The sequence below is a fragment of the Prorops nasuta genome, unplaced genomic scaffold (assembly GCF_024137725.1).
Source record: "Prorops nasuta isolate Cenicafe-Biocafe unplaced genomic scaffold, Cenicafe_Pnas_1.2 PNAS00006, whole genome shotgun sequence".
Taxonomy (NCBI): domain Eukaryota; kingdom Metazoa; phylum Arthropoda; class Insecta; order Hymenoptera; family Bethylidae; genus Prorops; species Prorops nasuta.
The window spans coordinates 2053861-2066645 of record NW_027116803.1 but is presented as its reverse complement, the minus strand read 5'-3'; the positions used below and the strand labels follow the sequence as shown (position 1 = coordinate 2066645).

Below are 12785 nucleotides of genomic sequence, written 5' to 3'. Positions count from 1 at the left end.
TTGCGAAGGATTGTAACTCGAATACTGATAACTGTACGCATTTGGCGTCTGAACGGTGACGTAATTCGGATTACGATAAGCCAATGTTGATTGAGTTTGATCGTTACCGTAAGTTTGTTGTTGCTCTTGCTTTCCACCGGCTTGGCCCTCGTAATTCTGATCGTCGTTCGATTGACTATCGTAACTGTCGTAATCGCTGGACTCGGCTGACGTTTGAGTCTTCTTTGCTTTGCTCGGTCCGTACAATCCCGAGGATTCTTGCAAGGCCAATCGGGTCACAGGTTTCGGTGGCTTGATCAAAGTGGTCGTTACCGGTGCAGGGTTAATTTGCGCTATATTAATCTTTCCAAGCGTCGTAGGATTGATCGTGTAGCCGAGGCCGGTTTTGGCTATCGGCATGTAATTTTGCTGAATTTGCTTATTATAATTATTTTGATTGTTGTAGGGAGCATCGTTGCTCCTCGTTACGATGTTTTGATTAGTTTCATAGACAGGATATTGCGTTACTTGTTGTTGGGTGTTCTGTGCAAGAAGCTTGGATAAAGTTTGACTCATGAGTTGCTCTAATTGCTGTGCTTTGATGTAAGCTGGGGGTAGAGGGTAGTCGGGACCTACCGGCTGTCCAGCAACGCTCACCACCCTGTAGGTCGTCTTTGGCAGAGGAAGCGGTAAGTGTTTTAACTGATCCACTAACTGTTCTAGTTGATTATAGGGGCTTGCTGCTTTATAGGTGCTCGACTGAACGTCAAGATCCTTCGAGCTTCCCGAAATGTAATTTCCGCCGTCTACGAACTGATTTCCGGAATCCTGGCTCGAGTCATTATCACTTGATTTCGGTTCCTTCCTGGTCTTCTGGCTATCTTTCTCCGCTCGCTCATCGGACTCTGAATCTTTCGACGAGTCGGTGTATCCAGGTGGTGGTGGTGGAGGTGGCATGTACGGGTGATTATAATAATTCGGATAATAGAAATGGGGCTGATTGTAATAGTTGGGATAAGCCGCAGCGGAGTAAAGACCACTCGTGTAAGGAGCGTTGGAGTATGCACTATTGGTGTAAGAGCTGGACGGTGATAAATGCGGAGTCATGGAATAGGGCGAAGTATAAGAATTGTATAAATTGTAAGGAACGTTGGGATAAGTGTAGGCATTGACATTATAGAGCGATGCACCGTAACCGGCAGTCGCTGGTAGACCACTGCTCGTTGCTAGACCTGCTGCACCGGTTTTTGGGTAGGGACTGTACGCCGGAAAATATGGGTCTCTTTGATAATTCTGACCAAAGCTAGTGGTATAGGAGTCACGTGCGTCCAGTTTAGGCGCGTAAAGCTCGGGCGTCAAATGCGTAGCAGCCACCTCCTTCTCCGTTCCCCTCTTCATCAACTTTGGATCGTACGGATATACGGGATATATCGGCAGGAACGGTTCATCGTTCGGATCGTTGCTCTTTTCGCGTCTCTGCGCAAAGACCGCGGGTGATAACAGCAGCAATATCTAAAAATCAATCGTTACGTTTGACAAGACTCGAGATAGGCTTTGCAGCAACGTGATAATTGCATTGGACATAATAACGAATCCGAGACTCGTCTATAAACTAATACGAACCAGCAGCTCCATGGTCGATGATCACGCGTCACCTTCGTCACTCTTAATAAGGAAGCACGAGACAGATGCGAAGTGGTGTGATAAGCCTCATGTAGATAAAGCGTCACTCGCTGATTAGAGCTTCGGGAGATCAGAACGGTACGGCAGTTCGGCAGCAATTGATGTATCAGTCGACACTGAATTTCTCCTTTATACCCGGATAATTGAAAAATCGCGAAAACTAGTTTAACTTTTCTCTGCTCTTATATGTAGGTCTGGAAGCGTAACTCACACGCCCGGTCTATGCAGTGAAAACGCGTAGTACGCCGTTGGCTAGTGGGGCAGCGAACGACCAGATCCTACCTAAGGCGGTTTAAATCGATTTAGCCGAGTGTCACGGAGAGGAACCGCGATTTTACGAGTATATTCTGCAGGAAAAAGAAACCTTCTGCTCCTCGACCACAATCTTATCTGAAAAAAATGACAATAATTATTGTTTCTGGGAGCAACGCTAGAAATAAAGGCGACCGAGTACAAAGAGAAGGAGCGTATCGTTATTATCTTGATATTAGTCACGCGATCTAATAGACGGTGGTCGACGAACCTATCAATTTTCATCTCCGAACGGCTAAGGTCAACGTCGCCTCTCAATTACTGGACATCTGCAGTTTAACTCGGATGAAAGCCATGGCGATTAATGGAAGCTTGATTGGCAAACTTTCATTGTGCAGATTAAAAGTAATAAATTGGATCGACTGGAACGGTGTATAAATATTTTTTATATTTAAGAAATAATTTAATTAGTCCGGAAGAGACAAGGAAAATTAATCGAAGTAGTCTACGAAGGCATAATATGCAGCATACATTAATCATCGATCTCTTGTGAGGTAAATGAGGGGGAATTAAAGAGTAAAAGTAAGGAAAAGTATACGGAGAGGAAAGGAGAGTGTACAATCCCAAACAAGTAAGAGTAGTCCTCGTCGATAAAAGCGATTAAGAGAAGGGGAGAGACAATTGTAATGAAAGGGAAGGGCTGGAAGAAACCACACCGATCCTTGAACGTGTGAAAGATCTTTCCAGTTCCGCTGACCATCGCCTTTAACAGCACTGCTGGTATTTCCAGACACAACTCGATCGCTTTACTTTCACCGCTGTTAAAGCTGCTTGTCATCCGTTCGGCGAATCCTTACCAAAACTCGACCACGCCTCTCATAATGTAGCATCGATAAGCTCGAAACAATGTTAAACCAGTCATTTCGCTCAAACCTGAAGAACATCCTTCGTCGAAAAAACAAAAATCAACAAACTCTACGATTAAACTCGGAGAGACAAAGAAATATACAAATTGAAATAAGACACGCGACAGTTCAAATATCGTTATTGACTTAATATCAAAGTCTTTGTAAAATAAAACATAGGGAAAAGAATCGTTAAGGTCGTTCGAATGTAGAACAATAGCGAGTAAAAGCGAAGTTGGTCTACGAAAGCGAAGCAAGAGCGAGAAAATTTCGTGCGAATTCGTTCGGTCACGGAAGGGGTGCACCGATGATTATTGGGGTACTTATTGCAACTGGTTGGAGTCTGAGTCGAAGGACGTTGCGACGTCAGGTTGCGTGACGTATCACAGTGACAGCGGTGATAGTGGTCACGAATCGGCGAGTCAGAAATTCTCCACGAACAGTAAGAGCGGATTTTTTTCTCTCCTTTTACTTGTTTCGAAGACGATGAGGTGTATCGGGTGTGAGAGCATAGCGCAAATATGTCGTTTGCGTTTGTCGGTGTGCCACGAGTAAACGGAGAAACATACGTTTTCTATAAGCGAAACGCTGGCTGGGTTGTCACGTTAGGTGGATGTAGAGCTGGGAGAATCTATCCGGGAGGGCCGGTCTCTAGCGTGTCGAATTGGCCCGACTCTCTCGCCAGTGGACATTCTCCGTTAGGTACTGGCCAACGACAAACGTGGAAGAACCCGTACTCGAAGCGATCCCTAGAAACTGGGTCAGGTGCATAAGCGCGCGAGTCTCACGCACTCACCTCTGCTGCCTCTGGACTGGCGCACGCACGATTTCATTCTTTGCTCATAATCATCCTAGAAAATCTCTACGTTATTGACATATACGTTTCATTTAATACGTACCGCATTTTCGCTTCTGCTTTGCACCTTTTAATGCTTTATCTTGGCCAGATATTATGCCAATGATTAATGCTCGTGGCCAAATGTGAAATGCGAAAGTGAAAACTATCTCTTTTTTTTCCATTTAAGAAATAATCGGTGCTCTCAACATAACGCTCAGAAGCGTTCAAATAAATTGCTCCAGTAATGGTAAAAATTTCATTTGTTTCGCAATACTTTTTGTGCCAGAGTGTTTTTCTAGTTTTTTTCTTGTCTATTTCTTTTTGCGTCTTTTTTTATTTTATTTTATTTTAGGATGGAAGGTTAGTGAAATTGTACGGCGTGAAGCTCGGTAATAAGGTAGGCGAGATGAAAGGCGAGGTGAGGAAGGGCTAATGCGAAAAGAGGGCAGACCCTTCGTGAATCACGACGAACCAGTTTTACCAGTGCGTACGTCTGTCCATCCATTAAGAGATCCAGTAACGGTCATCCAGTACTTTCCCAAATAAAATAAAGCTTTAGAAAGGAGTAAACTTATTCAGCACTAGCGACTCTCTGGCCTTGGAATAAAAGTGATCTCTTTTTACCTGATATGTACGGCTAACTCTTTCTATTCGCACGACATCTATCGTCAAGATCGTGTGACTCCGCGCTTGACATAAATAACTTTCACTAAACAGGACAATTAAGAGTAAAAAACCTTGTCAATTAAAACCTCTTTTTTCGAAAAAGAAATTATTCTTCAAACATTTTCCCCCAAATTCGAGCCTAATTAAACTCCCTTATATATTTACAAAGATACAATCTAGGAAATATCAGCTTCTTGCTCAATGCATAGAATTCCTGATGCGTTGAGAAATTTATTAGACAAACCCGCTCAACGCGTTACTTTAAATGTGTAATATTTTAATCAAATGAACGCGAAAGCAAGAAAGCAGATAACTTTATGATTATCGCCAGTCCATTAGTTTTATTTAAATCTTTACCGAATGATGTAAATATCAATTTGATGAAAGAAATGTTTTTATATCGGTTGCACTGAAATACTTCAACATTTTATAGGGTTGTACTTGTTTTTATTTATAAAAGATCTAGTACGAAAACTATGCAACAAAGATCACGCATCGTAGTGTTAAGTAGCAAACAGCTTATATTAAAATAATTAGAAATAATATAAATAAACAATTGATCGTTTTACAAACGCACTAACATCATCATAAATACGTTAATAATTTCATAGGATTTCAACAAAAGCGATAATCTATCGGTGTGCCAGAATTTGACAATTTATAAAGCTTGCAGTAAATGCTGCTTATGATTTGTTACTTGCGAAGAAAACTGGCATCTATAGATTATCCTGTCAGTATAACAATAGTATAACGTATATTACGGTCTAGTATTTGCCAAGAGGACTCGAGTATGAAATCGTATCGTATTTGGGGCGTCCAGATTGTAAATTTCCAAATAATTTGGCAGCCGAAAATCCAACGTACGTTGGATTCAAATTGGAGTACGATCCTTGGACCTCTGACTGAGAGCTGTACGACGGACTGGAATAGCTGGAGGAATAACCATTGCTAGCGGATGATGAGTAGCTGGGGGCTGAATTGGTGGTTGCGTAAGTAACTGAGGGATTTGAATGGCTCGAGCTTGGACTGTAACTGGAACTGGAGTCAGAATAGCTTGACCCTCCTCCAGAGGAATAAGAGCTAGGACTGGAATAGCTGGAGCTTCCACCGGAAGAGTAGGAACTGGGACTGGAATAGCCACTGCTGCCACCTGACGAGTAGGAACTAGACGAATCAGGTGAATATCCAGAATAGGAGCCGGAGCTCGAGGATCCTGACGAGTAGGAGCTTGATGTTTGTGGGAGAGAATAGCCCGAACTGTCGGAAGATCCGCTGGAGAGGGCCTTGGGGGAGCTGTACGATGATGATGAAGAAGGTACGCTGTAACCTGATTGTCCGTCTGAGTGTGAAGCTTGGCTTGAAAGACTGTAACCGGATCCTGAGGAAACTGGAAGAGTATATCCTGAGCTAGCGCCATGTGACCCAGTTGATAAGGCTGCAAGAGTTATTCCCGATGTACCGTGAGATGTACCACTCAGACCTGAGATTCCGTGCGAAGCTCCTGATGAAAATGGGTGACTGTAGCCAGATGGAGATCCTGTTGCTATTAACAATCCTCCGGTAATTGGACCGTGGGATCCAGATGTAATTGGTATATATCCCGAAGATCCAGATGATGGTTGTAAAGATATAGTTGGTAAACTGTAGCTGGCGCCATGAGATGTAGCCATAGCTACAGGGACGCTAATGCTACCTGATGATCCACCACCGTAGGCGGATAATCCCTGCATACCAGTTGCATAAATTGGCTGTGAATAACCGCTGGATTGAGAGCTAGTTGCTCCTCCTTGATTGCCAAAGGTCACTGGACCTGTCTTTGTAGCTGTGAACAGATTTTGACTACTGCCACTTCCCAGTGTGACAGGCAGGGAGTACGAAGCCTGTGGCCCATGTGCTCCTAACGAAAAAGCTTGTAGTCCTATTCCATGGCTCAGGCCTGATCCCAACTGCAGTCCATATCCAGATCCAACATTTGTAGCGCTAGATTGTAAGGAATATCCTCCCAGCCCGTGACTAAGGCCGATTCCACCACCTCCTAAATTCTGAAGATTTCCATGGCCAGAGGAGGATCCACCAAGACTGTAGCCAGAACTTGATATTATTGGTGACTGATACGAAGATCCAGCGGAACCATAGGACATCGAATAATCACCAGTACCTCTTTTGCCCTTGATTGGTCTATACCTGAGAACTTTCTCACTGTTCCTGATCTCTCTGCAAGAGATTTGGGAGAGAGCAAGGGCCAGTAGCCCCAGTTGTACCTAAAAATATAATAATTAATTCAGGGTACAAATTTGTGGCGTGAGTTAAATGTAATAAGAAATTATATTTAGCCAAGCGTGTTACATTTTCCAAGTTCATATAGAAATATCACAAAAGTCACTTACGATTAGTCGCATAATATGGATTATGGTCTATTCAAGGCACTATTCCTCGTGGTCAACCAACTACTAAGTGGGTAAGTGAAATGTTGTTTGATGCCATTGCAACCAAGAAGAGACCTTTTATATCTGGATCCCCTCTTGAACGAAAGAAAGGTCTAGGTGAAGGTAAGTCTTTTGATCCGAAGCGCGCAGCTAGTCTATATACGTACAAAGCGAGCGTAGATCTACTGCCCACGAGAAACAAGAAGTTTGCAAATTAAAATTGGTATAAGTAAAAGTTACGAATAGATCCTTATCAATCATTGTCTTACGCTATGCATACTGCCTTGCAAGAACTGCACTTACTTGCAGAGCGATCAATGTACCCGGAAAAGGGATCAACTTCCTTCCGGCAAATAATAAAAGATCGGACCACTCTCGGTTCTCCTAAATACTATAAACTTTTTCACGCGTACATTAGTCGTCAAGTAGCTATATATACAGTACTTTGAAGAGAAAGTTTTTCAAAATTTCAAAAATACTACTTTTGGATTTTCTTTTAAACACTCCAAGTCAGAAGGAAAGCGAGCTATTTTTTAAAATGGATCACGGTTTTAGTCGATTGCTTTAGAAAATCTCGCATACTAATACGAGAAGTAGTAATTACCATTCAATGACTCGTCTCCTCTTCCAATCAAGGCACATCGTTATGTGTCACTGTATAATAAAGACGTGTCTTTTCACGTCACTGCTGATAACTCGCAAGAGTATAACAATATATCTTGTTTTTCCTACATCCATTGAAGCTTGTTTAGAATCGTCTCTAAAAAGAACGGTCTATTTGCCAAGGAAAGTATAATGAACACTTTGAATAAGTTGCTTTCAGAGAAATTTGATTGCGTGAAAAAGTGTGAAGAATAAATAATTGAACATTGTTTATTAATGATAAAGCTAGTGGTGAAGATTCCTCACACTACAATCACACTATGAACAATGCAGAAGCATTCTATACTATACGAATTACACGACTCGGATAAATATTAAGTACGCACTGCTTAATGAAAGTTTACTCGACATTGGAAAGTCTTCTGATATCCATTTATTAAAAGGAACAAAAAATTTTGTTCATCTCTCTTTCTTCTTACATGGATTATCTATGCTTCGAAAGATGCAAATGAGTAAAGCTGTTGCAAAAAGTTATGAGAATATTGGCAAACTGAATTTTCGCACGGCTTCTTCCTGCCAATGACCGGACGACTCCTCCCAGCTGATTGGCCAATAATCGTGAGCAAATGAAAACTGCGTTCGATTTTGTTTTACTTTCACTCGCAGGTTAACGGAAGTTGCAGACGTTTACGAGTAACTTCCTATTTATCTCTACCCCTCCCGTTATATTATTCAGCGAGGAAGTAAGGCGATCGATAGATGATGCAGCTCTACCGTCTACATTTAGTCTCGGTCTAATAAAAACTTTGAGGTTCTCTCTTGGCAGCAGCGCTAATTGCACTTTAACCAGCGGAGATAGGCATTAGCAAAGATATTAATTAGAGCCCTCCTGCACGATTGCCTTTTTACGCGATCTTATGCTAATCCGTGACAAGATAATGCCACGCGTTATCTAACTGCCAAACGGAAGAAACTGATATTTTTGCAGACATGGAATGAAAACTAATAATACGGGGAAACACGAAATATAACTGTGGGAAAACCGAAAGATAGATCAGCCGTCCCCTAATTATGATTTTATGCTCGATAATAAGCAGCTATACTAGGAAATAATAATATTACATTGAGTGAAGTATATATAACGCGTGAAATGGAATCACCATAAGAAAGGTGTAAATTGGTATTAGCGAGATACATAGCAAGCGCGTTTTCCATGGAGTGCATAAATCGATTTGAGGAACGAGAGAAGCTTATTCGTGCCATGACTCGTCCGCTCGCAGATTTCTCGGGTAAAATCTAAAAGGCCGTTCCGAGAAGAAATCCCCAGCTAAACAGGTCCAGTATGAACGGTGGAAGTGCACGAGCAAGCTAAAACGAAAAGCGTGATGAAATTCAGGTCATCCGCGGAAAGTGAGTTGACATCAGGTTTACTGTACCATGAGCATAGTTATTCGTGATAAAAAAAAACGACCTTACAATGCGAGCATGCTCCCTCTGAACGAAGCGACGCTCCTTTCTAAAACTCGATTCATGCAGTTCAGCTGACCTCTAACTTTTGAACTTTTTAAGCGATCGCCCGAAACTCGCTCCTGTGTGCCTTCTTCCGTACGATAGACCCTGTAAATTTGGTCATTAAAACGAGATTCATAGCCTGTGCACTGGGTTATCCTGCAATAATTTTATTTACCAGAATAACGAGTTAACGCTCCTCCCATTGGTATATGCATCGAGCCAATGGTGGAAAAATAAAGAAGCTTTTTTAATTCAAACACTCTTATATATATGTGTGTATAGCTAGTTCCACTTGTGCAAAGGTATAATAAATACGTAGGAACGAGGATGAGACGCGCAGTAGAGTTTCTATATATAAGGCAGCGTGTATATCGTCTATTTAATATCTCTTGAAGCGATCGGTAAATTATCGCGATTCGAGGACCAATTTAGCGCAGTTGGAATAGCGTATTCAGCGTATTATGAAATCGTCGTCACCTATAAACCTGCTGACGACGGTGTATTATGTATGCTCGGCGAGATTACTCGACTAAACCGACAGTGGGACCGTGGTTAGAATTATCGAATGACTTTCGAGGTCAGGATCGAGCGGCGTAGCGGGGCCAAAGTAAAAGAGGCGCACGAATCAGGTTCAATCGACGTGCACGCGCCTCGAGTTCTGGCGAGAGTTCGCCTTTAGTGTGTGTAGGTTTGCGGACCGGAAGTGACGGCAGTTCTCGACTGGAGACTTTCTTCCATCATCATCGGTACCAGAGGATCGCAAACAACACTCGACTGAGAAATTATGACTTTACGTCTTTGTTACGTCTCGCGGACGTAAGGATTAAGCTCGCGATCATTACGATCGTTTTCTCGGAAGAAAAGTGTATAACCATTGTTGTAAAGTAGAAAAAATAAACTAGATTTATTCAATAAATATCCATTCACTTATATATCTATATACATACATTCCCAGGCTGGTATGCTCAAAATGGTGTACAGTTAGAATTCTAGTAACTAGAGTATGTGCTACGCGTGTAACATGAGATTGGCCTGGCGAAAGTGAGAGATGCAATGTCGCTACAGGACAGCGCTGTCTCGATAATGACCTACTTATTAACCTAGAATTTAGAAAATAGCGAGCAAAAAATCCGCTCCTCCAGATCGCATCACCACCGCTCATCTTCTCGCTCTAGTTTGCTGAATAAACCGGATCAAGGGACGACGGATTGCGATTATTTATGCGCCCGGTAAATCCGTTGAATCAACCAATTTATATCCGAGTGCCAAATGAAATCACAGCAAACACGCGCGTCCCTCGCGAGCTTTCCTAATTCTTATTATTATAATCTTTATAGCTTTCATTCGCTCTCGTATAGCTTCCAGTCTCGATTATTCCAGCAATTGCGCACTCTCTCTTTCTTGCTTTCATACACGTGCAAACGTTGAGTTTCGACATAGAGAGATAGTTTCAGTCCATTCGCGAACATCGAAAGCATCTCATTTCCATATTTGAACCGGCTTAGCCTGAGTGTACGTAGGAGCATAGCTCCAGGGGTATGTTGGTGCCGCAGGTTTCTGTATCTGATAAGCTACATTAGGATAGTAATATACGGGATAGACAGGCTTCACTGGCTTGTAGAGAAATGGATTAATCACGGATTGGATCCCGTAAGTTGGTTGCACCGGTGCAATTGCGGTAGGTATTTGCACAGGCTGCACTGGTTGCAGCGATGGTACCGATGGATGATGAGCCGGAGGTCCTGAAGGATGCACTGGTGTAGCGACTGGATGGGCTGGTCGTGCAGGGGTCGGAGGTGAATGAATGGGTGGGGTGGTGACTGGTGGTCCCGGATGCCCAGGGAAAGCTGCGGATGATGGCGTTTGCGGGACTGACCCACCACCACTGGGCTTCTGACCAAAGACAGCTGGGAATGGTATTCCAAAATGAGTCGGACTATCTGGCAATTGAACTGGTGTGATTGGAGCTGGCCCCAAAAAACTGGGAATAAAATTGTTTCCTGTTATATAGGTTGGCACGAATCCACCGTAAATGGGAATGCCTGTAATCCCTGCGGAAGAATGGAGTCCTGGATGAGGAGGTCTTGGTACCGGGGCTCCGGACTGGGATGCACCATCGCCTTTTGGATTCCGGGGAGGCTGGAGGGTTGGAATCGATGATTGCACCGTTGTTACAGCCGGAGTCTGGGTCGTCGTGGATGCACCGTAATTCGGATGAAACGCAGGGGGCCCGATTGTGGTGGTTGGAAAGAAGGACTGGCCGAATGGAAGATTAGCAGAAACTGGAACGCTACCGGTATTATGTTGAGTCAGGCCCTGGAACTTCGTAGATTGGTCGAAAGATGGGAATTCAGTAGCGACTGATGTGAGAAACTTTTCATTCTGCACATAGTTGGCGTGATTCTGTGCATACCTTCCGGAAACCTGAGGGCTGGTCTGTGCAGCCAGAGCCTGCTGCAGCTGCGCGATCAGTCGATCTTTCTCCGTCGACTGAATTTGTTCGAGTGTTTCTTCAGGATTTAACGTCCCAGAAGCGTAAGCTGGTAAAGGACCGGAGAATCCCAGAGGGCTCTGAGTGGCACTAAATAATTCTTGAAGCTGAGCATTTGGCTTCTGCAGCTGATTGTTTAGATCGTTAATCTCTTCTTCGTTGCCAGGTGCAAAATCTTGATTGATCGCGGGAGCATTGTACAATTGCTGAATAGCTTGAGCGTTTTGCGAGAGGAACAACGCAGCGTCTGAGATCTGTTGTGGATTCTCATTCCTAATTAAGTTTTGACTCTGCAGATTCGCACGCTCTTCTTGGTTTTGATCCTGCCTGATCCCTTCGAATGAGTCGAGTGAGAAAGCATTCGGCGCTGAGTAAGCTGGCAATTTCTGATTTTTCGGCGGTAAATAATTTGCAGAATTTGGACCAAATGGTACATTATTTTGCGTAGCTATTGGACTTTGCTCGACAAAGTCTACGTGTCGAATTGGACTCGGTACACCTTGATTCGACAAGGCATTGTTGTTATTTGAGTGAAATTGTTGATTGAAGTGGTGCTCTCGGTTTGGCTGACTTTGGGTAGCAGGAGTCTTCATGGGTGAATTTTGATGACTGGGTGGTCCATAAGTGTTGAAAGGTCGATTTATCTGGCTGGAATATTTCATGGGAAGTCTGCCTCTTGCTGATGATAAGCCACCTCGGATACGCATTTTATTATTAGTAGCCGTCAAACGATCGGGTCTACTGTAAAAATTCTCAGAGTCTCTTTTCCTTTGTACATCGAACTGTTCACTGTTTGCTTCTCCATTAACATTGTTAAAATCCTCCAACCGCGATAAATTCGAATCTTTTTTTGACCCAATTTCCTGTGCCTTGGCCAGTGATATCGACACTATGATAAGACCCGTAAACTGAAAAATATAATAGAATGTATTTATTGCAAATGAAAGCAATTTACCATTGGATCTGTCGTGTGTATGTTTCTCACCAGTAAAAATCGCATGTTTGATGAAAGTAGTAAGTCTTCGTAGCACTTTGCACTGCACAGGAGCTCTTGCAACTATCGAACTGTCCTCGACATTTAATCAGAACACACTGGGCGAAAAAACTAATTCGAAAGGATGGACACACCCGCACTGACTAAGACCACAGCCATTCCTGCACATGTATAAATACAGTTGGGTCGCGACCATTCACGAATTACAATAGACTTTCTTACCGGCTTTCATCGATCGGAATTGAGCAATTTTGTTACGGATTTTGTTATGTTACACTTGTCAATGATGTATAATACGACGGCACCACCCAGAGATATTCTGTCATGTATCAGCCATTTCATTATTCCTATATATACAAAACTAATTTACTTTCCATCCAACTATTCGAGCTTTCAACATGCACAGTGTAATTAAAACCTAGTTGACACAGTAAAA

At 42.9% G+C, this 12785-nt stretch overlaps 2 protein-coding genes across 2 annotated transcripts; both read right to left on the bottom strand.

Moving 5' to 3' along the window:
* Positions 1 to 5087: 5087 nt before the first annotated feature.
* On the bottom strand, positions 5088 to 6722 carry LOC136774597 (uncharacterized transmembrane protein DDB_G0289901-like). Its single transcript, XM_066729005.1, has 2 exons — positions 6711 to 6722; positions 5088 to 6584 (listed from the first exon to the last, which is right to left on the bottom strand). The coding sequence occupies exons 1-2, from the start codon at positions 6720 to 6722 to the stop codon at positions 5088 to 5090; spliced, it is 1509 nt and encodes a 502-aa protein (XP_066585102.1).
* A 3221-nt stretch (positions 6723 to 9943) lies between these two features.
* Positions 9944 to 12467, bottom strand: LOC136774596 (proline-rich protein 36-like). The gene is made up of 2 exons (XM_066729004.1): positions 12341 to 12467; positions 9944 to 12263 (listed from the first exon to the last, which is right to left on the bottom strand). Exons 1-2 carry the CDS (start codon positions 12353 to 12355, stop codon positions 10344 to 10346), a joined length of 1935 nt encoding a protein of 644 aa, XP_066585101.1. The 5' UTR covers positions 12356 to 12467; the 3' UTR covers positions 9944 to 10343.
* Between the last annotated feature and the right edge of the window lie 318 nt (positions 12468 to 12785).